General features: G+C 39.1%; 1 protein-coding gene across 2 annotated transcripts in view; it reads right to left on the bottom strand.

Annotated features, from left to right (window-relative positions):
• Positions 1-907: 907 nt before the first annotated feature.
• Positions 908-26,576, bottom strand: part of dync1h1 (dynein, cytoplasmic 1, heavy chain 1) — a 64,287-nt gene continuing 38,618 nt past the window's right edge. The window contains exons 52-78 of one of the 2 annotated variants that reach the window (XM_049464168.1): positions 25,954-26,149; positions 23,842-23,959; positions 22,913-23,128; positions 21,323-21,535; positions 21,085-21,212; positions 20,001-20,154; positions 19,551-19,697; positions 18,900-19,050; positions 17,760-18,013; positions 16,570-16,704; positions 16,303-16,397; positions 14,773-14,947; positions 14,539-14,611; positions 14,295-14,455; positions 12,882-12,993; positions 12,712-12,772; positions 12,466-12,589; positions 11,355-11,468; positions 10,308-10,478; positions 9,231-9,448; positions 8,386-8,489; positions 5,808-6,016; positions 5,311-5,464; positions 4,426-4,568; positions 2,884-3,052; positions 2,592-2,716; positions 908-1,470 (exon numbers count right to left, since the gene is read on the bottom strand). In XM_049464168.1, coding sequence (XP_049320125.1) covers positions 1,342-1,470; positions 2,592-2,716; positions 2,884-3,052; positions 4,426-4,568; positions 5,311-5,464; positions 5,808-6,016; positions 8,386-8,489; positions 9,231-9,448; positions 10,308-10,478; positions 11,355-11,468; positions 12,466-12,589; positions 12,712-12,772; positions 12,882-12,993; positions 14,295-14,455; positions 14,539-14,611; positions 14,773-14,947; positions 16,303-16,397; positions 16,570-16,704; positions 17,760-18,013; positions 18,900-19,050; positions 19,551-19,697; positions 20,001-20,154; positions 21,085-21,212; positions 21,323-21,535; positions 22,913-23,128; positions 23,842-23,959; positions 25,954-26,149 — 4,049 coding nt within the window. In that variant the 3' untranslated portion in view covers positions 908-1,341. Of the gene's footprint in view, positions 1,471-2,591; positions 2,717-2,883; positions 3,053-4,425; positions 4,569-5,310; positions 5,465-5,807; positions 6,017-8,385; positions 8,490-9,230; positions 9,449-10,307; positions 10,479-11,354; positions 11,469-12,465; positions 12,590-12,711; positions 12,773-12,881; positions 12,994-14,294; positions 14,456-14,538; positions 14,612-14,772; positions 14,948-16,302; positions 16,398-16,569; positions 16,705-17,759; positions 18,014-18,899; positions 19,051-19,550; positions 19,698-20,000; positions 20,155-21,084; positions 21,213-21,322; positions 21,536-22,912; positions 23,129-23,841; positions 23,960-24,384; positions 24,581-25,953; positions 26,150-26,576 lie in introns of both variants that reach the window. The other variant, XM_049464169.1, reaches the window with a different exon arrangement.

Raw genomic sequence — 26,576 nt, 5'->3', positions numbered from 1 at the left:
CCCAAAACTACTGCTCCCGTTTGTTTATTTTGCTGTCGCAGTGTTACTTTAGTGGATCATACATTTTTATTTAAATAATACATTTAAATATATTTTATTTATACAATTGCATTAATTTTTAAAGATGTTCACTCACCCCATCACTAGTGATGCCCCAACACACCAGGATTGTGAAGACTAGCACATGCCTCCTCTGATACATTTGAAGTCAGACTCCGCCTCTTTTTAAACTGCTGCTGATGCAGCATTTCCGAGCAGCATCACAGCTCACGTGGAGGAAAGCGCAACGACTCAGTTCTGATACATCAGCTCACAGATGCAGCCTTGTGTGTTTAAATACTTCATCCACTTGGACACAGTTCATAAGTTTGAATAAAGATAACCACTACTATACACCATGTTTTTTAAGTTTATTTTGAAGAGCTCCCTTATTTTAGCCTGGTGGTAGGCCTGTCACGATAAGAATTTTTTGTGGATGATATATTGTCCCAGAGATTATTGCGATACACTGTATTTTTTTGTCATTTTAAGACTATTAAATGCCACTGACATAATGATGACAGAATAGCATAAAAAGGTATTTTTACACTTTTTAAAGACAGCAAACATTTAACTTATCATTTATTATAATAAGTTTGGGAATTATATATTTATGTGTGTATGGAGTCACACTGTTTACTGTTATATGTGTGAACAAAACATACAAATAAACACAATAGACGATTATATCACGATTATCAAAAACGATTAAGGCCATGTTCAGTTATTGTACGATAAATCGATATTGCAATTATTGTGACAAGCCTACCTGCTGTGATCAGTGAAACTCATGTTACAGTGCATCAGGACAGGATCAACACAAGATTACAAAGGACACGCAAAGATCATGATCATGAACCTCCAGAAATGTCATTATTAGCATTACATGCACATGTTTATTTAAAGCATTACGATACACACGTGGCAACGTAAGGTTATTCAAAACTTTCCATCTTACAAAACTTTAATCAACATTCATTGTTCCATCTTAAACATACGGTTTCCTTTTTCTAAAAACATCCATCCATCCATTTATCTTGTCTTGTCTCGTCTCATCTTCAACCTTCCCAACATTCGCAGAGTTCCATCTACAGACACTTGCTTTTTACTTTCTAATCTCTTATCCTGACAAACCTGCAAATATAATTAACTGTTACATTATAATGAACTGTTACAGGCATGCAGAACGCTACGCTGTATCTAAGCTACACAGAGTCACATCTATATCTATATGGTTAGATAATGATTAGATAGTGATTAGTACTGATTCTTTTTTTGGTGACACTTCAGTTATGTAATCGTCTACTCTGTGCAGAGGATGGCCACGCCTCGCTCATAGAAATTGTGTGGGTCTTCCTTGGTGGCGATGTCGAAGTCCACGGTGAAGATAAGGTCTGTACGTGTGAAGTTCAGATACACTGGCAAGGTGACCTGGAGAGAGACAGGAAATGAAAGAGAAAGAGAAGTTAGTGATTAGCTACTTCAGCCATAAACATATACAGTGACTTGCAAAAGTATTCACACCCTTTGAACCTTTTCATATTTTGTCACCTTACAACCACAAACTTAAATCCATTTTATTGAGATTGAGAAATAGTAGACCATCACAAAGTAGCACATAACTGTGAATTGGAATAAATTAAAATCTCTCTACAAATGTTCATGTCTTGCCACAGAAGGTCAATGGTATTTAGATCTTTTAGGACTTTGACGGGATCATTCTAACACATGAATATTCTCTGATCTAAACCATTCCTCTGTAGCTCTGGCTGTATGTTTAGGGTCATTGTCTTGCTGGAAGGCGAATCTCCTTCCCAGTCTCAAGTCTTTTGCAGCCGCCAATATATTCAGCTCCATCCGTCTTCCCATCAACTCTGAATAGCTTTCATGTGCCTGCTGAAGAAAAGCATTCCCACAGCATGATGCTGCCACCACCATGTTTTACAGTGAGGAATGGTGTGTTCAGAGTAATAAGCCGTGTTACTTTTCCGGCATATGTAGCGTTTTGCGTTTAGTCCAGAAAGTTAAAACTTTGGTCTGATTTGATCCTAGCACCTTCTTTCACATGTTTGCTTGTGCAAACAACACTCATGTCTTTCTTTCACCATTGTTTTTCTTCTTGCCACTCTTTTATAAATGCAAGATTAGTGGAGTGCACAACTCTACTACACCTGAGCTGTGGATCTCTGCAGCTCCTCCAGAGTGATCATGGGCCTTTAGGCTGCTCCTCTGAACAGTGCTCTCCTTGCTCGATTGGTCAGTTTGGGTGGACCATGGCCATGTCTTGGTAGGTTTGCAGTTGTAGAATCCATTTTATTCATTTTTGGATGATTTGAACAGTGCCTTTTGGGATGCTAAAAACCTGATATGTTTTTAGAACCTAACCCTGCTTTAAACTTCTCTACTTAAACTTGATCTCTGACCTGTCTGTAGAGTTCCCTGGTCTTCATAATGCCGTTTGTTGACTAGTGTTCTCTAACAAACCTCTGAGGCCTATAAATACATTTGCAAGCCACTGTACATGTGATTCTGATAACTGAGCTTGGTCTTACCATGTTCCCCTTTTCTGCATTAACCTGTTTGACCCAGCGCAGCTGTGTGAGCGGGAGCTCGGTGGAGATGGACGTCGAGAGAGAGAGCTTGTTGTTGGTACAGGTGGCTCCCTGCAGTTTCAGACCTGTGGAAGAAACAGAAACAGGTCAGTGTACAAGTACATCGGTTAAGTAAGCAGTTCCATTCTTCGCAAAAGCGCTACTAAATTAAGACAACATTAAAATCTAGACAAATCTGTTCACTTAAAGATGCACATTTTCTAGAAAGCTCTGAGACGCTGGCTTTACGAACCCTTAATGCCAAAGCTGCAGGCATCCAGCGCTGCTCCCTGTGCTGAAGTGACATTGACCTCCAGACCCAGCTCCTCCAGAGACCAGCTGTTAGCTTGAGCCACGTACTGACGAGTGGCTGTGATGTACGCCTCCGGCACAAACAGACTGCCCAGGTTCACATGGATGTTCTGGAGACAAATATATGAAATAAAATGTATATAAAATATATATATATTTTTTAAGATTATCAAACAAACTTTAATATCAGACAGAGATAGCCTGAGTAAATACAAAAAGCTTTTTTAATTGATAATTTAATTTATTAAAGGAAAAAATATACCTAAATCAACCTGGTCCTATGCAAAAAATTAATTCCCATCAGTATGGAAAAGGTCATAGTCATTTCTAAGGCTTTGTGACTCTGGCCTACCACAGAGAGAGCCATTATTCACAAATGGAGAAAACCTGGAACACTAGTAAACCTTTCCATTAATGGCCAGCCTAATAAAGTTATTCTAAAAGGGCATGGACAACTCATCCAGGAGGTCACAAATCCCATAACAACGTTAAAAGAACTGCAGATCTCACTCGCTTCAGTTAAAGCAGCACTAGGTAGGATTTCCTTGATTATTGAACTTTTTAAAGAAGTAAAATTACAGCTTGAATGTCACTGCAGCGCTGCGTTGAGGTGTAATAGGAGGAATAGCGGTGCTCTCGTGTCTGTGCCGGAGCTCCTCTGAGCTCAAACCAGACTAAGTTTTCTGAGGCGGCCGCGACCAACACTCGCGAGAACTGCGACCTGCTTTCCGACCTTTAGTTCTAACAGTTCTACAAGGACTGCTGGTTCATTCTTTACAAACAAACATACAGACACTCTGGCAGAAGCTGGAAAAAGACCGAATATGTCTGTGAAAGCCAGAAAACGAGAAAGAGAAACTAATCCTGAAATATTTATCACACTCTGCAACTGTAGGGGGAGCCTGCGAGCACAAAATCTCAAATCCTACCTAGTGGAGCTTTAAGGTCCATATTTGATTTAATGAGTGAAGAACAAAAATGGTCTCCATGGGAGAGTTCCAAGATAGAAAACACTGCTGACCAAAAAGAACACAACCACCCGTCTCACGTTAAGCATGGTGGTGGTAGTGTGATGGTCTAGGGCTGCTTTGGAAACTTGCTGTAATAGATGGAACCAGGAATTCTGCTGTTTACGAGAAAATCCTGAATGAGTAAGCAGTTTGTGACTTTAAACTCAGGCATAATTGGCTTCTGATTTGTTCAGATTTCTAAATAATTAAAAATATATGCATTTTCACCCCCTCATACTGGATTTGTGCTAGAAATTTTGGGTAACTGAGGGCCAGGATGGATACATCAGTCACGTCCCTCGAATCAATTCTAACATTCCTTGCTTTTCTTGGCTGTGTTTGAGGGATCCTTCACTTTGGAACTCTTTGGTCTTCAATGATGAAGCAGAGAAGAAATGCAGCCTTCCTATTTTGGAATGCAGCTACAACTGTATATTACCTGGAGAAATATTATTTATTAGTACTTTATGCACCTTCAGCTCTTTGGCACCACCACTGGCTGCTCCCTGGGAGATCTGCTGCAGTTGCTTAATGCGCTCACTGAAGTCCGCCACCCACTGGATCACGGTCATGGAAGTCGGGACAGTGTAACGGCACCAGCTACGGGGCAGAATGCCTGTGAAGAAGAAGAAGAAGAAGAAGAATAAGACTAGGGTCAGCTTTAAAAACAGGCAAGATATATATACTGTAAACACATAAAAAAAATTACAGTGATTTTAATAAGAAAAATGTATGTGCTTAAAGCAGAGTTTGCTATAAATAATGGCAAATCAGGTTTGTTCATTAATAGTGGTTTCCATGAAAGAGAGATGAGACCATCAGAAGATGTAACAACAAATCAAATCAACATTTCTGCTACTAAAATCACAAAATATAAAATTTATTAGTTTTTCTAATTTTATCCCATTTTTTCCCCCAATTTACAACCGACTCATTAGTACTTCCCCTATCGCTAGTGATGCCTCAACACCAGGAGGGTGAAGGCTAGCAAATGCCTCCTCCGAAACATGTGAAGTCAGACTCCGCCTCTTTTCCAACTGCTGCTGATGCAGCATTGCCGAGTAGGAAAGCGCAGCAACTCTGTTCTGATACATCAGCTCACAGACGCATTCTGCTGATCAACATCACCCTTTAGAGTGATGTGGGGAGAGAGCGCCATCTACCCACCCAGAGAGAGCAAGGCCAATTGTGCTCTCTCAGGGCTCTGGCAGCTGATGGCAAGCTGCAAGACCGGGATTCGAACCAGCGATCTCCTGATCATAGTGGCAGCGCTTAGCCTGCTGGACCACTGGGAGACCCACAAAGTATTAAAATTTTTCCACATTACTACTCTCTACAAAAAAAAAATAGACAGTAACCTTTAACGAGGTCGTTGATCAGTGTTCGCAGGTCATTGGTCTGCTTCTTCTTGCCCTGGCAGACCTGCACAACATCAGTGAGGTCCTGGCGCACATCTTGCAACATGCGAGCACCCATCTTGACTTCCCGCTCAAAGAAACGGAACAGAGGATCCTATATAGACAGAAAAAAGTAGAAATATAATATATATATATATATTTGATGACAGAAAGAGTGCTACTTACATAGGGTAAAAGTTCTGCTGTTTTCCATGATATCTCTGTCATGTTTGTTAGGTCATTCTGAAACTGCATTATGAAACCTACAACAGTGTTATAGCCACTATGCTAACAGCCAGGCTGAACTGGAATACAGCCACAATGCTAACAAACACAACAGCTGGCCTCGGCAGGTTTGGCGCATAATAACCACGGTGCTAAATGGTTTGTCAAGTCAGTTCCTGAAAATGCGGGTTATATTTCTCTTCAGTTTTATACAGTGGTGTTCCAGAACCCACCTTGATGTTCTCCACAGTACGTTTAAGCGGGTTGACGGACAGCGGTATGAGCTGGAGCCAGTTGCAGGCCGTGGTGTGCAGGGTCCTCATCCACGCCGGCTGGGCGTCCGAGGACGACGCAGTGCGCTGCTTCTTCTCTGTCTCGTAGGCCAGGTCGTCCTCATCCTCCAGCATCTGCATTTTCAGCAGCTTACCCATCATGTCAGTGCCTGAGGGAGGGGAGAGGCATTGGAGGAATCACAGGCAGGGAGGGTGGCAGGACCGCAGCCAAGAGTGGTGGTGGTGGAGGAGGTGATCAGGAACAAAAACCAGGAGGAGGGGGAAGAAATTAATAAAGGATGCACACTGGGGAACACTTAACTGTTGTCTTAGAACTGTTAATAAGGGTTTAAATAGTAAAGTTAAAACAGAAACAAAATATATACATATATATGTGTGTGTGCATATTAGTGTGTAGGGGGGGAGGGAGGGGAGCTGGGAGTGGTGATGTCCATGTATGCATCAGTCTAATAAGACACTACATGCCACCAAAAGGAAGTCATGCACACTGGGTGGCATTCAACTTAAATTAAGTTTGACAGGGATAAAGGCTGATTTATGCTTCAGCGTCGAATCCAAGCGATTTAGCTGCAATGCTAACATCTGGCTACGTCACTGTTGGATCGATTTAGCTGCAATGCTAACATCTGGCTACCTCATTGTTGGATCGATTTAGCTGCAATGCTAACATCTGGCTACGTCACTGTTGGATCGATTTAGCTGTAATGCTAACCTTAGCGGACCTTGACAGATTTAGAGTGTTACCCACATTTCCAGCAGTTTTGTAACTGATAGTATTTTGAGTATTTTGAGGAGACATGCGCTAGTCTTCACCCTCCTGGTGTTAGGGCATCACTAGTAATAGAGGGAGTCCCAATGAATGGGTTGGGAAATTGACCTTGTAAATTGGGGAGAAAATATATAAAATAAAATAAAAAATAAATAAAAAATAATAATAATAAATAAATAAAATAATAATATTCATGTATAGCTTTAATCTCTTCAAATTAAAGTTGAAAAAATATGAAAGTATTTTGTTGTATAATCCTGTATTGATGGTCAACAAAAAAAATACTAAATGTTATATAAACGATCGCAATATATTGTCTTTCTAAAATTATCGTAATATACTACACTATATTGTGCCTCAACTCGACGCGACACAGAAGCATAGACTGGCCTTAACAGGAGGAAACTGCAGATGTTCATCAATTTAATTCAAAGAAGCAAACTACACAGAAGCTTATATATGTGAGGTGACATGATGGCAGCGAAATACAGCTGCTGGAGGGTGAGGACACACCCCAAAGCCCTCAGCAGGACACACCCACCCTCATGTGGTCAGAAAACAGCACATGTGCACAGGTTCCTAATACTGGTCTTGGAGTAGACATGTACTAGTCATACTTCTCATACTATTCGTTTAACTGAGAGATTTAATCTTATTTTTTGCTTCAAAACTGGCCTTTGAGTGCAAGATTTGTACATTTTGACTTATTTTCTGCGCTTTTACATAAACTGAAATAAAAAAAAAAAGTTTGTTGATTATGAAAAATAGGAAGGTTAAAGTAGAGCTTAGATTCTCTGCCCGAACCGAACTCAGGCTCCCAGCATTCCACAGCAAAAAGGCAGCACAAGCCTTATTTCTGTTTCTGTGTTCTGTGCTTAGGCTGTATGATTAAAATAAATACATTTGTTTGTTCAGAAAGTATTTTATATTCTAAAACACTGTTAATTATTTTAGAGTAGAAGAAACTTGTTGTTTTTTTTTTAGTCTATTTTGGTTTAATGACTGTGCAGTGCATAGCCTTAATGTTTTTTGTGTTTTGCTATAGGCTATATGTATACAAAAAAAAAATGTTCAGAAAGGATTTTATTTTCTGAGACATAAGAATTAATTAATTAATTAATTATATATTAGAGTAGACGGGGAGATCGGTTCTTAAACATTTTTTTAAAATAATAATAGGTCTATGCTTCTTCAGTGTTGCAATGTTAATTAACCTCATTCTAAACAGATTTCGCTCATTTAAACAGCCTGAAAATGTTTTTTTTTTTTTTTTTTTTTAAAGCTCAGTTTTAACGCTGAACGTGCACAGGCTTGGGCTGGGTCGGGCTGGATTTTTTTCCTGGGCCCGATCTAAGCTCTAGGTTAGAGTAACAAAGGGCCAGGATCATTAACCATCAGAACCACTGGAGTACAGCCACGAGTTTCTCTTTAAAATCTCTTAGAAATATAAAGAGAATAAGTGGTATGAGGAGCGCTGTGAGTCAGCATGAGCTGTCAAATCTCCCACACTGGAGAGAGGGTGTATTCAGCCGAGGGCAGACTGAGGAAATGAATGCTGTGTTTGATCAGGTTAAAGAGAGCCTGTGGAAACTAAAAGAAATGAGTTCAGTAGAAAATACCGGAGAGAACATTCGACAGAGTCATGGATAATAGATGAGGAGATGTGAGGTTAACAAATGACGTCTCCATGGCAACTACAAAGGGAGAAAAAACACCAAAAACCACCGACGACAAAACACTTGACCATACCCTGAGTGGCAAGCAGAACCCTTTCTGCATTACTTGGCAACCCCAGCCAAGATGGTGTCTGAGTGTCTGGGAGCATTTCCACCCAGTGCATGAACTCCTCACGCCTGCGAAACAATAGGTTTCAGAATGATCTTCACATTAATACATAAAGAAACTTAGAGATTATTCATTTTAAATTTGTCCTAACAAGCTTGTGGGTCAATATCAGAATAATGTGCCTTTTTGATTATTTGAACTTGTTGAAGTATGTTAAAATGCTAAATTATATTTAAAAACAGATCATTAAAACTTTAAGGGTTTTTCTAAAGGGCATTCTAAATTGCTGCCACTTTGATCAGAAGATTGCTGGTTCAAATCCTGTTCATGCAGCTTGCCATCAGCTGCCAAAGCCCTGAGAGAGCACAATTGGTCTTGCTCTCTCTGGGTGGGTAGATGGCACTCTCTCGCCTCATCACACTTGAGGGTGATGTTGATCAGCACAAGGCTGCGTCTGTGAGCTGATGTATTGGAACAGAGTCACTGCGCTTTCCTCAGAATGCGCTGTGATGCTACTCTGCAATGCTGAATCATCAGTAGTTCAAAAAGAGGCAGAGTCGTAATTCACATGTATCGGAGGAGGCATGTGCTAGTCTTCACCCTCCTGGTGTTGGGGCATCACTAGTGATAAGGGGATTTCTAATGAGTAGGTTGGGTAATTGGTCTTGTAAATTATGGAGAATTTTTTCATTTTTATTTAATCATACAGTGTTTGCATGATATTTAAAAAACTATGCTGTGGACACAAAAGGCACATTATATTTGATATTAACCCGTATGACAATAAATACACATTGATTTGTTCTGACCGTATGCCATCTGGCATTTTAATATCCTTGTGGCCATCCACTTTGAGTGCCAGTTTGAACTCGCTGTCGAAGCTGCCTGTGGTGAAGATGCGCTCCAGGAAGGTGTTGAGAAGCCGCTGATCAAACTCGTTATCGATGCGACCTCCGTAAATAGACTGGGCCATCAGGGTCTTCAGAGCTGCCCATGGGATCTTGTCAGGAGAGATGTTCTGCCGACCCTGTGAAGATAAAAGAATAATATAATAATAATAATAACAATAATAAATACTGGTCTAAAGCTTTAGAACACCCTAGGGCTGCACGATATACTTTAAGGCAATTAAATCAAACACATCATGTGGCAATGTCTTGATTTTTGATACAAGAAGTAGATACACAGCACTGTCTCTGTGTCTGTGTGAGTGACAGGCTGCTGCTGCCTACGCGAGGAAGAGGGGGAGCGCGAGGAGGAGGCAGGAGTAAACACGAGGTAACCGCATGGCCTCCATCCACATGGTTGGGCACGTGCTTGTAAACGCACGTGTCAAAAGCTGTGCACCTCAGTCAGCACAGTTTTGCTGTGCAGATATTTCCAGTTACAGCCGAATTCACGCTTTTAATCCCCTGATTAAAGAGCTGCTTTTTTTATTTTCTCATCTTAGCAAGGACTTTGGGCACCCCTGATCATCATCATAAGTTTCCTTTATAAATCATTGGTTGTTCAGTTCAGCAATTTCAGTTATATATATATATATATATATATATATATATATATATATATATATATATATAATTTAGCATATAAAAACAGTGATGTTTAAGAAGTGAAATTAAGTTTACAGGATTTACAGAAAGTGTATAAAAATGCTATAAACTAAATTAGGCAGGTGCATAAACTTGGTCACACCAACAGACAAATTACATCAATATTTAGAATATCCTCCTTTTACAAAAAAAAACAAAACAAAACAACAAAACAATAGCCTCTAAACACTTCCTATAGCTTCCAATGAGAGTCTGGATTCTGGTTAAAGGTGTTTTGGACCATTCTTATTTACAAAACAAAGGGGATTCAACCTCACTCTCTTTTACACAGACCTTAGCAGTATCGTCCAGCCAGGTGTCCACGGTGTCGCAGGCTGAGCGCAGATCAGACTCTCCAAACTCGTACTTCTTGGACCAGCCGAGTGGCGCATAACGGAGTCGCTCCTGGATGACAGCATGAAACCAGGCCAGGAGGAAGTAGAGGCGAGCACGCTCGTTGGGAGCCTGTGAGACATGCACACAAATATATCAGTTCTACCACTTAGCACGTAACCAATAAGAGCCCAGACACATTTCTGAACATACATTTTTTCTGGTTAAAATCCTCATGTAATGTAATTGACACACATTTCATAAATTGTATTTGGACATTTTGTTCCATTTTGGATCAGAACTTTAAAGCATTTAAATAGTTCAAATGGAAGAAACGGAATAGAACAGAGCTGTAGCAACAAGTTCTGTTAGCTAGGTAGTTAGCAGTCCTCTGTAAACAAGGTTGCATGACATGCCACTACTGTCTGCTTTTACGCATGCTGCTGCTGATGCAGGATTGCCGAGCAGCCAGCGCGCTCAGAGGAAAGCGCAGCGACTCGGTTCTGATACATCAGCTCACAGACGCCCTGTGCTGCAGACATCACCCTAGGAGTGATGTGGGGAGAGAGCGCCATCTACCCACCCGGAGGGAGCAGGGCCAATTTTGCTACCTCTGAGCGCCGGCAGCTTAATGGCAAAGCTGCATGAGCGGGGGTTCGAACCTGTGACCTCCCGCTCATAGTGGCAGCGCTTTAGACCGCTGGACCACTCGGCACCCTGAGAATAACTAACGACTAAATAATCAGACAACTAAAGTAACTGAATGGCATATAAACACAATGAAGAATGATGCTACCAAATGAGTGCTGTACAATTTTAGAGTTGCAAAATAGAAAATCTATATTTTAATGATTTTCATAGGGGTTCATTTGTTTGTGATACTCTGATCTGGTGCAAATATTACCATCTACCTCATAGTCAAACAACCTCCCCTCCCTCACCCACCCTAATAATTAAACAGGCCTGAACTTGCTGTGGAAAAGAAGGCGTATTGTTGGGACTCCTCACCTTGCACATGCGAGCCACTGGGATGCTGCTGAAGGTCCTCAGCATGTTTGCCTTCACACCTGGGGGCGGCTCAAAGACAAAGATACGACCAGCACGCAGCAGATTCACTGGCACCTGTCCAAGAGAGAAAAACACAGTTTAAAGGAGGCCCTAAACCTAAAACTAAACCCTAACCTAATTGCTTAATTGTGTTCTTTTTAAGTAATAAAACATATCAGTCCTGCTTAAAAAAAAAAAAAAAAAAAAAAAAAAAAAAAAAAAAAAAAAAAAAAAAAAAAAACTTCTATTGTGGTCATTTCCAGCACCCTCACAGGTTCCACTTTGCTATAATGTGAGGATGTTGTATGCAAATAATATGCAAATCAGTTAATCAATAACACCGCCCCCATGGTGACATGCAACCATCACCGCTATCAGGGCACAATGCTCAGCCCAATTAGCTCTCCCTCCTTCTCCACCCCTAAACCCATACATCATTCAGTGACCCAACTCCTCCCATTTTTTAGCATTTTTCAAAAGAGTTAAAATCAGGGGGTTTAGATACCCTTTAAAAAGTCTGGAACAAGAGTCTTAGTTTAGAAAGAGTAGTCCAGCAGACTAAAGCCCAATTTATACTTCTGTTTCGAACATACGGCATAGTCTACGCGTATCTAGCGAGAGTGCGTTTATACTTCTGCATGCGCGTATCAGCAGCTCTGCGCCGCTGTGTAGTCTTAAATCGCAAAGGCAGTAATGTGTGGGCGGGAACGCGAGGCCCAGCGGACCGATTACAGCTGTGGCTGTCTGTGTCCGCAATGCGTAGTTACATTTGCAAGGAGGTGCGTGTCAAGCTACGACCTAGAATACGCGACAACACATAGGCTATGGCGTAGGTTTGAAGCAGCAGTACAAATTGGGCTTAAAGCGCAATTTGATCGGGATCACTGGTTCAAATCCCAGTCTTGCAGCTTGTCATCAGCTGCCAGAGCCCTGAGAAAGCATAACTGGGATTAGCTGCAAATATGTACTTCAGAAGGGATGGCCAATACAACATTTTAGCGTACTATCTTAATAACCATATTCTTGGCCATTTAACAGTGAATCTAAAAGTAATATTCAGGGCATGGCCGACCTTGGGGTTGATTTCCATGGTGAGGAAAAGGCGGAAGCTGGCGTGTGGTTGCATGGAATGCAGCTTCTTCTCCAGCTGCATGAGCCACCCAGGAGCCAGGTGCACGTTCTCCAGCATCACCCATCTAAAATACAACACCAAACAGAGCGGTTACTGAACAAGCTCAAAATCAGGTGTTAACATATATTTTTGCACATTAATTAACAAGCTATAGTTCAGAGAGCTGCAGTGGAGGTTCTCACCCACCTGCCAGACTTCACTGCGGTGTTAATGTCTCGGTCAGCCTTGTTGAAGCCCTCAGCAGAACCTGTGTGTAAAAACAGAGAGGTAGCTCATTACTAGAGTTGTGTTTTATTACTCCATATTTTAAATACAGCTGTCAGTTAGGGAGGAGAGATGATGGAGAGATGTCTTACCGATGGAGATGGAAGTGATGTGTTTGTTCTGCTCGGCTGCCAGATCTCTGACCAGACCGCTGGCATCGTATCCAGGAACAGAGCACATCAGCACGGGGGTTCCTGGCTTAACCTGCAAAAGGTTAAATGTCAAATTAAGACTGTATGATGTAACATGATTATGAAGATATGAACTGGTTTGGGCTCCTATAAGCTAAAAGTGTTATAAGGTTAAAAGGGAGATATAAACGTGGTAAAACGTTACTAGCCAAATTTTGTTCAAAGTTAGAAAAAAAATAAAATAAAAAATAAAATAAAAATATAAAATCTATTCTCAAAGACCTGCCCCAATATATCCATACAGTACCAGTCAAACCTTTGGACCTTTTTTTATTTGTAGATTGTAGGTAATTGTAGATTAATACTAAAGTGTGACGTTAGATTCTTCAAAGTAGCTCCTCTTGCTTAGATTAGACAGTTTTGCACATCTTGGCAATTCAGGCTTTTAGTTAACAGCTGTGCTGAACTCATCAAGAGTTAATTACTCAAATTTTTTGTCTCTTAATGTGTTTTGAGAGCATTAGTTAAAGTAAAGTAGTGAAGAGGTAGAGTTACAGGTATACAGTAAATATCTCTATTTAAGTAATGTCCTAATCCATATTATGAGAAGCAACAACTACTAAATAATGAAAAAAAAAATTTTTTTTGAAATGATTTTATGAAATGTACTCATAATGACAGACATGATATATATATATATATATATATATATATATATATATATATATATATATATATATATATATATATATATATATATATAGACTCCGCCCTAGCCTGCTTCCTGGCACCGGCTGCTATGCTACGTGGAGTCTATGTGTATAGGTCTTATTTTTTAATTCAGTGATGGCGGCGCTCGGAGCTGAAGCTAGTTAAGCTGTTATAGAATGTAACCAGTGGTTTTTAATAAACTTCTTGTGCCCTTTTTAAGTTATTAATGCCTCGTTTTAAATGTCAGGGATCTCCTGACTCTAGCAAGGAGGTGTGGAGCTACTTTGAGCTATTGGATAACGTTGTAAAAAGTGATTTATCAGGGTAAATTATGCCCCGTATCACCCAGTCTGAAGGGTATTTGTTGGACAAACTGTTAAAATTTCTGGATTTCTGAACGCTGTGGGAGAACGGAGGTGTGCTATTCATCAAAGGTAAGAACTTTTTATCATTTTTTACTACAACAAAATCCATTTTACACTGGAGTTCTCCTTTAATAAAGGGGGATTCTTAAGAAACCTCACGCTGCTGGATTTAATTCATTTTTTAAAGGGAGTAAAGTAAAAAAATAAAAATAAATTAAAATTCACTTCTCTATGCCTTTTCCTCCAGTACAATATTATTAAAAAAGTTATTTAAGTCAGAAAGAAATTTTTTTCTTACCTCACTGTCCACAATATTGGCCAGGTCCAGGGGCTGTTCAGTGATGGACATGAAGCTGTCTCCCAAGACTCTGGAGACAAAGATGGTCGACATGGCCAACAGACGATCGGGCCTGAAGGCCTGGATCAGCAGCAGCTGGTGCACCGCCTGCCCAATGGGTGCTAAAGAGAGACACAAACGATTGAGTACACTACTGCTAGTAGACATATTATTTAAACATATTTTAAAAAGTTGCACGACTCACTTGTCTTCTCCTCTGCCCAGATATACGGCACAGACAGCTCTGGGGAGTTGCTCTCAAGCCACATGAAGAATTGCTGGAACAGGTCAGGAAAAAAAATAAAAATAAATCATATTTAATATATAATATACAGTATATTCAATATTATTTTATTATTAAATACCTTTTTAAGTAATGATTAATAGAAATGCAACGTCAGATTCAAGTAATCACTCACTTATCTTTTTCGTGTCTTACCTCATCAGCTTGCACTTTGTCCACCAGGTCTTTAAAGGTAGGAAGGCGGCTGAGACGCACCATGGCCTCGCACTGTTCTGTGGTCAGGCCCTTCACCTTCGGCAAAGTCATGCCGGTCAGCACAATCTCCTTTCCACGCAGGAAGTGCTGGAATTCTGGGTCATACGGTGGTTCACTGGAAACGCCACGTAGAACAGAAAAAAAGTGTAGTGGAAAGCAAATGTTTAATAAACCTCTAGTAATAGCTCTACTAAAACAGTTTGTGTATCAGAGATAGGGGTGGGCGATATGGCTCTAAAATAATATATCACAATATTTCATGGTATCGTGATAACGAAATTCTAAATGCTAAATAAAAAAAAAAAGGAAAAATTCCAAGAATACACTACTGCAACAAAATTAAAATAAAATTTTATTATTGCATACAATATTTAAGAGATATTAAAAAATACAAGAGTTTTATCAGATTTGTAACAGAAGTCAATGATCCACAATTTCATGATACTAATAATAATAATGCACTACAAATATCTCCATATATCCAGGATTAAAGTAAAATAAATGATACTGGACAGATATAATCTGTCTCTAGTAGATATATAATGGGGAATACAGGGAGTGAGGGAGAGAGGCAAGAAAAGAGCCAGAAGGAAGCAGAGTATACTCTACTCGCATAAATTAAATCAAATATAGCATTCAGCATAAATTTTAATACTTTATACTTAATTACCAAATGTCTATTTTCCAGCTTTTCCAACTATAAGAGCTTTGCAGGGCTAGGACAGTAATGTTACTTAGCCTTTAGGGGTGCTGAAAAAAAATTATTTGTTAACTATAATTGTGATTCCTAGTCCTGATGATTCGGAATCTATTCTAAATTCCCAAACATCAATTTTAAAATACATTTAAGTTTTATCGTTAAGTTGTTAAGCTTATGGTTAATACGCTCAAACCCAATATACAGATTTTTTTTTATTTAAAAAAAAATAATAATAATAAAAAAAAAAGCAATGCAGCTAAGCTAACCTAATTTTAGTGATTTAAGTTACAGAATTTTATGCACAATCCTATTTTTGGTATAAATATAAAATGATGCAAGGTTTGACAAAGTAAGCATAACTAAACATATATTTTTTTAAAATAAATGTTCTATTTATGGTTCTACATTGTAATTTCATCTTTTTATCTCGATCACATAATTTATATTATATAATATATAAATAAAATATAAATATAAATATATATTTAGAATTATCATAATATATAATTTATACACAATATATTTTACATATTTCTGAATTGAATCGTGACCCCTAAAATTGGAATCAAATCAAATCTTCAGACACAGAGATTTACACCCCAATTAGCCTTAGCTTAGGTTTGTAAACCTAAAGGTATGGCTGTCTTTCTGTGTGAATATTACATAAAATGCAGCTTGAGAAGCAGTCCTGAGGTAAGTTTATAACTAAAAATGCATTGCTGGAACATTGCACTGCTGAGGTAAATGTATTGTGGATTGTTTGTATTTACCTAGTGATGCCTTTCAGGTTGATCCTGGCCAACAGCACAGCAAAAGTGATATGGTCCTGGTGGAGCATACCTTGAGCCACTCTATTAAATGCAATCTACAAAAAAAATAAATAAAAAATAAATAAATAAATAAATAAATTGTGACCCTTTGCAAACACTGACTACAACCACAAGTAAAAATAGAAAATGCTTTCTCCAAAGATTTTTGCAGGCTTTAGTATTATATGATTTGTCAAAGCTCATAAAGTAAAATAAAATAGATGTTACCTGAAACAAGTCCTTAGTGATGACGGACAGGCGCTGCGTGTGATCACTAACACTCTTCAGGTTAGCGTTCTCGTACAGCACCGTGTGGTAGATGTCCAAGAAGAAGTGTAGGGAGTACTGATACAGGAAGTGCATCTGCGTGAGGGCAAATGGAAATCATAATTAATCCTGATTTACACACATTTCTATGTAACCCCTACCATTATAATCAGTGTTTACTTTATTTATGTGCATTAGAACCGATCAATATCCTTTCAAATCCTTTCTGCAAAAATGAATGAAAACCTTCAAAAAAATATGTTGGCTCCATTGAATATTTAATTCTGATTTTTGACATTCTGGTCAAGAATTTTAGTAATTGTTTTAGTGCAACCCTTGTGTCCAGGTATGTGCTTCAATTAAAGTTCAATTAAAGCATTTCGGTCAGATCAGTGTACTGTATTTTTCGCACTATAAGGTGCACCGGATTATAAGGCGCACTATCAATAAACATTTATTTTCTGTTTGTAATGCTAATGCTGCTCCAGCAGTGCTAGCCAGGGTTGGCAGCAGGCTACACACTAATAATACTTACCTCTAAAGAGCTAGTGCTTAGTGCTTAGCGCTAATAGCCGCTAACAGGGACGTTGCCTGGGTATGTAAAGATTCGGGGCTCAGCCCAGTAAACTATATATAAAGAAACTCATTTAAACTAAGTAAAGTAATAAATTCTGGCTATCCACAACGTCCAGCTTCTAGCCCACCGTGCTCCGCAAAGCCAGTAAAAGCTGATTGGCTGTTTCTCCTGAAAGGTGGAACTTTATCCTTGAACTGGCTCCGTGATTAGCATTAAGAAAGTTTCCATTTCCATAGCAGACAGCGGCCTGTCTCCTCATTAATAATATAGCTGAGCTGAGCAAAACGATTCGGGGCTACTGAAAAATTATTCGGGGCTAAAGCCCCGGAAGCCCAGGACAGACGACGCCCCTGACGGCTAATGCTAATGCTGCTGGAGAACTAAACTGAAACTCATGTATAACGCTGTACTTTAGTGGAGTGGCTTTACTGCTTTATACAACCTAACTGGTAAAATTCATACATAAGGTGCACTGGATTATAAAGGTGCACTGATGAAAAAATACGGTATATATATAACCATTTACATGAATGACTTTAGATTCACACTTCACAAACATTAAACTGCATCAGACCTGGTTGAGAGCTTCCAGGGTGAAGTAGATGCTGCTGCAGGCAGTAGACAGTGACAGATACTGCTGGGACACGTTCTCCACTTCCTGCATGACGATATCAGTCTCCTCCACCTTCCTGGTCACCTCTGCTGCCTCCTTCTTCAGGTTCTCCAGTGTAGTGATGATGGTATCATCATCCAGGATGCGACCCTTGACTTCGTTGAGGGCCTGCAATAGAGATTTCTCCAACTGTCGCAAACGCAGCTGGAACTCACCTAGAAGAGATTAAAGTTTACCTCATAAAGCTGACTGAGAAAACGCAGAGATGTGCAAAACTGTCATCTAAGCAAGAGGTACCTAGTAAAATCTAAAATATAAAAGATATTCTTTTTTTTTCTGTTCCATAAATAATTCCATGTGTTTGTAGCTCTAGAAAAAAATGGGACCACTTAAAATTATAAGTTTCTTTGATTTTACCAAATTAAAAACCTCTGGAATATAATCAAGAGGAAGATGAATGATCACAAGCATCACATCAAACCAAACTGAACTGCTTGAATTTTTGCACCAGGAGTAAAGCAGCATAAAGTTATCCAAAAGCAGTGTGTAAGACTGGTGGAGGAGAACATACCATGATGCAAGAAAACTGTGATTAAAAATCAGGGTTATTCCACCAAATATTGATTTCTGAACTCTTAAAACTTTATCAATATGAACTTGTTTTCTTTGCATTATTTGAGGTCTGAAAGCTCTGCATCTTTTTTGGCATTTCAGTCATTTCTTATTTTCTGTAAATAAATGCTCTGAATGACAATGTTTTTATTTGTTTATTTGTTTGTTTTATTATAGTTTATAGAGTACAACAACAATGCTATTTTTTCTCAAACATATACCTAGAAATAGCAAAATCAAAAACTGTTTTAGAAACTGATTTGGTCTCATTTTTTTTTTCCAGAGCTGTATATAACTCTAAACAACAAATTAGCTTAAATGAATGGATTTTAAAGTAGCGCAGCCACTGACAGTCAATTGTAGTAACGTAGACAATGTTGCTTTGTCCTTTCCCAGCATACAGTAAATATGTCTGCAAGTATCGATCTGAAATATTTGCAATGTCACTGTGCATCTCTACTAGATCTGCTGGAATTCTCTGTCTCTTACCCTGAAGCTTGAGAAGGTCTGAGCGTTTCTCATCCACATCTGGACGCTCTGCCTTCAGCACCTCGTTGAGGCACTGACTCTGCAGACTGCTCCTGGTCACCGTGAAGTTCACAAAAGTCACCCTTGAGCACAAGTCTGGTGGGAACTCCACCTGTTAGATTAGAAACAGAATGTGTTAGAAAAACTCCAATCATGTAGGACCGATAGCTGTCCTAAAAAATAACCAGCAGGATCAAACTGTGCTAAATTTGAGATATCAAGTTGTTGGAAAAATGGAAAGTGTTTTAGGGTAACCTCATGCCACAAGTGTCACTTCTAGATTTGATAAAAAGGAGATCATTTTAGTGAATTGTATTTACTACTGATATGTGATCTAGGTGTTTTTGTTACATGCCTGGCTTCATATGTACCTGTATGTAGGGGAGTGCGCAATAAAACCCTAATTTATCCTGATATAATTTTAGGATGATATGAATTCAAATTTTTAGATGTTTGTAGCTTAAAAAAAAAAAAAAAGAATTTAAAGTTCCATTTTTTCATTTATTTTATATAGCTTAACTTCGCAAAGCAAAAAGCTAATTTCCAGAAATGCACAACACATTTTTCTATTCTATTCTATGCTAAGACACAAACACAGTGAAGCGCACTTACTGTTGGGTCTCGAGTGGAAAGGAAGATGACAAAGGAAGGAGACAAGTCAATGTCCTGGTCTCCGAGGGTGATGAGAACTCGCCCACCGGTTCTGCGCACCTCTCTGTTCAGCACAGGGTTCAGGATGGGGTCGTAGCTCTCCACATCCTGAGAAAAGCAGAGAAGGAGAAAGCCTTGTTAATATTTAAGAAGCCAAATTTCTACAATCTGACCAACTTAAGAATAAATACATTTAATTATTAAATATACAATACTAGACTATTTATGAAAGACCAATTGAGTGATTGTATAAAATCAGCACTAAAACTTCTTAACATTTTAAGGTCTTTAAACTATCATTATGACAATATGATTTATAGTTTTAGGGAAAAGGATTAAAATATGACACACACACTTTCAAACAGTGATCTCTGTTGTCATTGTACTTTGTGTGCTCAGACCCATGTTTACCTGCACCAAAAGAGGGTTGCCAAATCTCAACGCGCTTTCCAAGTTCTTCCTGAAGGCATCATCCAAGAAACTGGTGCGAGTGATTTTACGATCCTTATACTCATTCATTATGAACTCGGTGGCTTGGCCGGATGGATCAATGATCAGTGGGTACCTAAAACATAAATAAATAAATAAATAAAATATATATAATGTATATATAGAAATAAATACATAAATACATGGTGGTGGTGGAGGAAGAGGAGTATGAGAAAGAAGAGGAAGAAGACAAAGAAGAAGAGAAAAAAGATGAAGAGTAAGAAGAGTAAGAAGAAGATGAAGAGTAAGAAGATAAAGAATAAGAACAGTAAGAAGATGAAGAAGAGTAAGAAAAGTAAGAAGAGAAAGAAGAAGAGGAGGATGAAGAAGAGTAAGAAGAAGATGAAGAGAAAGAAGAAGAAGAGGAAAAAGAATAGAAAGAAGAAGAAAAAGATGAAGGGCAAAAAGATGAAGAAGAGTAAGAAGATTAAGAAGAGTAAGAAGAAGAGAAAGAAGAAGAAGAGGAGTAAGAAGAAGATGAAGAGTAAGATAAGTAAGAAGATAAAGAAGAGTAAGAAGAAGAGGAAAAATAATAGAAAGAAGAAGAAGAAGAAGAGTAAGTAGATGAAGAGTAAAAAGAGTAAGTAGATGAAGAAAAGTAAGAAGAGTAAGAAGATGAAGAGTAAGAAGAGGAAGAGTAAGAAGAGGAAAAAGTAGTAGAGGAAAAAGAATAGAAAGAAGATTAAGAAGAAGATGAAGAGTAAGAAGATGAAGAAGAAAAGGAGGAAGAAGAAAAAGAGGAAAAAGTAGAAGAGGAAAAAGAATAGAAAGTAGAAGAGGAAGAAGAAGAGGAAAAAGAATAGAAAGAAGAAGAGTAAGAAGATGAAGAAGAAGAAGAAGAGTAAGAAGAGAAAGATTAAGAAGAGGAAGAAGAATAAAAAGAAGAAGAAGAGGAATTACAGTAGGCACTTCCAAACGTTGGACTGATTATAATCGTAAGGCAATCACGCAAAATGCACATTTCTACACTTGTGAAACATTTCTATTGTTATTTTATGTTTCTGACCTGTTGAATCTCTTCAGCATGATGGCGTTCTCAGTGCAGAGGTCATCAGCAGGCAGGGAGTTGGCCTGCCAGCGCAGCCTCTCATCAGCGTTGGACAGGTACTCAGTTCGGGCGATGTCTGTGCGGAACTGGAGGAGACAGTGCAGGTCAGGTTACAGCAGAGGGAGGGGAAGCACCAATAAAAATAACACTTCCAGTGCCAGGTTTGAGTTATAATGAGTAAATAAAGACTGTGTACCTGAATGTTGGCCTGCTGGAGGTGATGGGACCAGGTGGTGAAAAGATTCTGTCTCATTTGTTGGTCGAAGTATCCAGCATAGGCGATGAACGCTGCAGAGAGCAGGCAGTCACCAGCAATGGTGGACATCTGGTTCTTAAAGGTCTCACTGGTCTTCTCCCAGCGCTCCCGTTCAGCAGACAAGCTCTTCAGCAGAGCTGTGCTGCGGTTCACCTGGAATGAGATGGGATAAAAGACCAATAAGAATCAGATTTTCAGTAGTAAATGATAAAATGATCAGGATGTGTTGTCAGATATTAAGGAAGCATGCAAAGTTCAAGCACTGTCATCAGTTAGCAGAGCTAAATGCAGTATTTTATTACTAGAACTGTGCAGTTTATGACACATCTGTTTGGTGTGGTTTCTGTCTCCACCTGCTGCTCATTCTTTAACACACGTTCCCATCCCCTGAGGTTGCCAGGTTTAAAAAAAAACAAAAAACAAAAAACACAACAGCAGCTGTGAAAGCTTTGGTCAATTTTCTGCCTGATATTATAGAATGTCTATTCAAGCACTACATATAAAGATTTCATGTCTGATAATTATTACTGAAAATCCCATTTGTAATAGAAAATATATATACAAAACCTTAAGTAAATCTTTTTGAAAATAATAAAATTAGGACTATCCTGAATGACAATTCAAACAGTACATGTCCTCCAAACATTTTTGTTTCCTTAGTTGTCTAGTTTTTACGTCAGTCCATTTAAAACATGCAGAATTTGAGTTGATTCCTCTTACTGATCAAATTATTAAGTGGAATAGAGAGTGAACTGGCAGCTTCTCCAAAGACCTCAAAGTTTTTAGAGTGTAAATAACGTATTTCACTGCAGAGAAAAGGGGTTTTATATCATCTACAGTAGGGGTCGGCAATTTATTTTTTTCTGTTTTTGTAAAATGAAGTATAATGGGATGGAGTGCTACAGACTAGTAGCTCTCCAGCCCAGAGGGTTGTTGAACCCAATTGCAGAACAGTTGATCTCAAAGCAGATAAACCCAAGAAGAAATGAATGAATGAATGAATGAATGAATAAGCACACTGCTCCTCACACGGGATCAAACCAGTGTTGTCAGGGTGGCGGTCCAATACACTACTGCTGCCCCAGCTAGTGAATTGGGACACGACCGGGAAAAACGCCCTTATAAGGAGATAGGGAGCCCAAAAACGGGCAGATAACAAGAACAGGGGGAAACGGTGAGCGCAACAGAGAGACACAGGGGAGGCATGGAAACAAAAGCTCTCCAGAGAAGCTTTTTTTTTTTTTTTTGCATTATCGTTCACGAGCCAGATGTTTCATGCTTGCGGGCCACCTATTGCCAACCCCTGATCTACACTTGTCGCCTGTATATGAGTCTAGGCCTGTTAAGGGGTTCTTTTATGCAAGGGATATTTTGTTTGGTTTGATAAAAAAAATGTTTTTATATTAATTAAATTATCTGCTTTAAGTGATACCGCAACTAAAATGAACTATGAAGACATGGAAACTTAAATGTTTATCTGATGACGCAGTGCAGACAGTTCATGTCAAGTGCTGTGCTGAAACAGCATACCTTTGCCTCTACAGCAGCCAGGTCAGCCTTGATGGCCTGAGCCTCAGAGATTAGCACAGCATACTCCTCCTTATAGCGGGCGATGCTGGCCTCCAGGTCTCGGATCATCTGCTCCACCTCTTCAGCTTTAGTCTTGTTGTCCTTGGCATCGTCCTCCAGCTTCTGAAGCTCATTTCTGAGAGGCTCCACCCGCTTCAACATGTCGGCGTAGTTCAGCTGCAGAGACACGTAAGTAGAGGCTTTAAATATTACATACATACAATTTCTAAAACAAGCTATTTAAATAGTTTACTGAATACAATGAAACAAAAAATATATATAAACCTTAAAATCATTTTTATTTAATAATTATAATTATTAGTATTAATAATTTATAAACTAGTACATAAAAAAAACTGATCAACATTATCCATGATAATATTTATTGATACAATGTTCGATACATTCAATAATTGGCAATAGATATAGATTTTACCACTAAAATCAAAACAATACAAAAAGTTTCTTCAGTTATACTGAAGCTAGGCCCGTCACAGCAATTACCGTATTTTTCGCAATATAAGGGGCAACTAAATTCCTTAAATTTTTCCTGTAATATTCGATTATAGGCACACTATCAATGAACGTCTATTTTTTGGCCCATTTTCACACATAAAGCGCTTCTGTTTATTTACAGTAAGTTTAGATTCATGAATTTCTCCAACACTAAGACTGGAGCATTAGCGGCTAACCACTATTAACAAGGTAAATATGCAGGCTGCACTCTGATACACTCTGCTAATGCTAATGCATAAAATCATTAAAAAAAAAAATAAAAATACATTTTTATTAATATAATTCCTTGGACAATTTACCTCTGATAAAAAGAACTGTTCTTGATTCACACATTTAAGAGTTTTGTCTGATTTTAATAAGGTGGAAATACAAACCTGTGCAATGGCCCATTTCACCATAGGCCCACAAGCCAGCGAGGCCCTGTTGACCTGCTCGTAGTTGTAACTCGGGTTGGACATGTAATTCTTCTTCATCTTCTCTCGGATGGCATCACTGAGTCCCAATACAGATATTTTAATCAGTACACAGAGTTATAGTTATAGCATTTGGATAAAAATATAAAATAGGACAATAATGGGTAAAAGATTGGGGGGAGGAGGGGGTGAATTTGCCAGCTGAGATTTATTTATTTACTTATTTATTTATTAACTGTACTGCTTGAGAAACAAAGCAATCAAAATCAATGGCATACATTAACTTATGGCTTTTATTTCTTTTAAAATAAAATTAAATTAAATAAAATAAAATTAAATTAAATATGTTACAGCCAATTAGGGCCAATAAGCTGCCTTGATTCACACAGCATATATCAGTGAACTGCCCAAAGTTACACCAAAAGGTAGTAAAGGCAAACTGATCCAGGGCTAAAATTACTTTTAATTACTTAACAATATATATTAAAAATGAATAAACAATACCTCATGTCCTCAGAGACAAAGTTGACTATGCTGGAGATGAAATTGTCTCTGATAATAACTTGTCTGATCTTTTTCCAGTCATTAGTCTCCTCCCCCAGCAGGAGGCAGATAGATTCTAGTGCCAGTTTAACTGCAGCGGGTGGGTTGGCCATGGCACGCACTTCAACAAGATGCTGCTTCTTTATAGAGCTGACGGCTGGGGAGGGAATGAAGGAAGGGGGGAAGGGATGGAGGGATGGGAAAAGGGAATGGAGGGAGAGGGGAATGGAAGAAGGGATGGCAGGTTTTAGGACCATGCAGGACTGATGGGTGTGAGGGGAGCGTAAGCGAATCGGCCAGAGGGTACGAGAGAGAGAGTGGGCTATGTTCACTTTATTTACACTGGAAGCTTTGATGTGGAGCTGATTTTAGGCAATTAAGGACTTTTAAACTAGTGATGCACTGAAATCCTCTGAACACAGCAGGGAGTGTGAGAGAGAGCTGCCAGGGAGCCGACAAACTGCAATTTTCTACGTTCATTTTTATCCTGGATGGGTGGATGGGTGGATGGGTGGATGGGTGGGTGGGTGGGTGGGTGGGTGGATGGATGGATGGATGGATGGATGGATGGATACTTTATTTATCCCGAAGGAAATTTAGGCAATTCCTATCCGCATAAAGCATGGTCTCAGTTCCCTACACAAATGTATTTACTTGCTTACCAAAAACTGACTGCCTTTACTGTCTAAATTTCACTCATATTTGACTTAATTTGCACTGCTTACATTTTTATTTCTAATTTTTATCCCATTTTCTTTCCAATTTACAAGGCCAATTACCCAACCCACTCATCAGGACTCCTCCCTTCATTAGTAATGCCCCAACACACCAGGAAGGTAAAGACTAAAGCACATGCCTCCTCCGATACACAGGAAGTCAGACTTCACAGAGTAGCATCGGAGGAAAGCTAATACCTCAGCTCACAGGCGTCTTGTGCTGATTGACATCACCCTTTGAAGTGATGAGAGAAAAGAACGCCATCTAGCCACCAAGAGAGAGCAAGGCACATCGGGCTCCGGTAGCCGGCAAGCTACATGAACAGGATTCGAACCGGCAATCTCCATCGATCATAGTGGCATTGCTTAGCCTGCTGGACCTCTAGAAATGCATTGTCAAAGTAAATTCAGAATTTGATCAGCACTGCTGAGGTACATGTATTGTGCTCCATTTGTATGTCTGAGCATTTAATATTTCAAATCTTTCAGCAAACATTTTCTAATTGTAGTTTAACATTTAATTTATTTAATGTACTCAATTGTATTTTTTTTTGTATTCCCTTCAGTGCATCCCTACTTTAAAAAAGTAACTTAAATGTTACTTTAGTTTTAACAGTTAAGCAAGGCTCTGTATACATTTTAATACAATTTTAATTGGTCTGAAACATGGTTGTGATTATGGATGGTAATAGTAATCATATTTCTCCAATAATTTAGTCAATAATCTAAAAGAAAACTTGACAAAGCTCCTGAGAACAAGCCCCTCCCTCGCGAACCCTTCAGGCCGAGGCTCCACCCTGGTTTTTCTGGTCACCTGATTTCTTCAGCAGAAAAGTTAACGATAGTGGGGATGAAGTTCTCGCGCATTATGATGGAGCGGATTTGCTTCCAATCGGTGGTGCTCTCGCCCAGCAGCAGGCAGATGGACTCCAGAGCCAGCTTCACCGCCGCAGGCGGGTTGGCCATGGACCGTACCTCCACCAAGTGCTGCTTCTTAATCGACTTAACAGCTAAAGACCACAAGGGTGCAGCAGCACGACACGGTGCAGAGGATTAAAGAGATGGTGAAAGAGAGGAAGAGTGCAGGAGTTAGCGTAGAGAACAGAAGACCACTGAACACCACACTCTTACACACAACAGAAAAGACACCAACAGGACTGGTGAAAAGCTAGCAGCCAATAATTGTGCTTTTTTTACTGGGCGGTGCGGAATGGTTCCCAGCTGTTCAGAGCTGAAGCATCATTAAATGATCTCTTCTTTGGACAAGCAAAACCTGGGCAATACTAAAAACTTGGAAAGCAACCAATCACTTGATCACTTGATTGTGGGCTCTCAGATATGAGGATTCATCATCAAAACAATCAAAATATGGGTGACTTGAGCCTCAGTTAGCTAAAAATGCTCTGTGTTGTAGTGTCGTGTTTAGACTAACTTAAA

This window comes from Astyanax mexicanus, chromosome 14 (assembly GCF_023375975.1).
Source record: "Astyanax mexicanus isolate ESR-SI-001 chromosome 14, AstMex3_surface, whole genome shotgun sequence".
Taxonomy (NCBI): domain Eukaryota; kingdom Metazoa; phylum Chordata; class Actinopteri; order Characiformes; family Acestrorhamphidae; genus Astyanax; species Astyanax mexicanus.
Note: the sequence above shows the minus strand (reverse complement) of the source record. Positions and strands in the feature narration are given on the sequence as shown.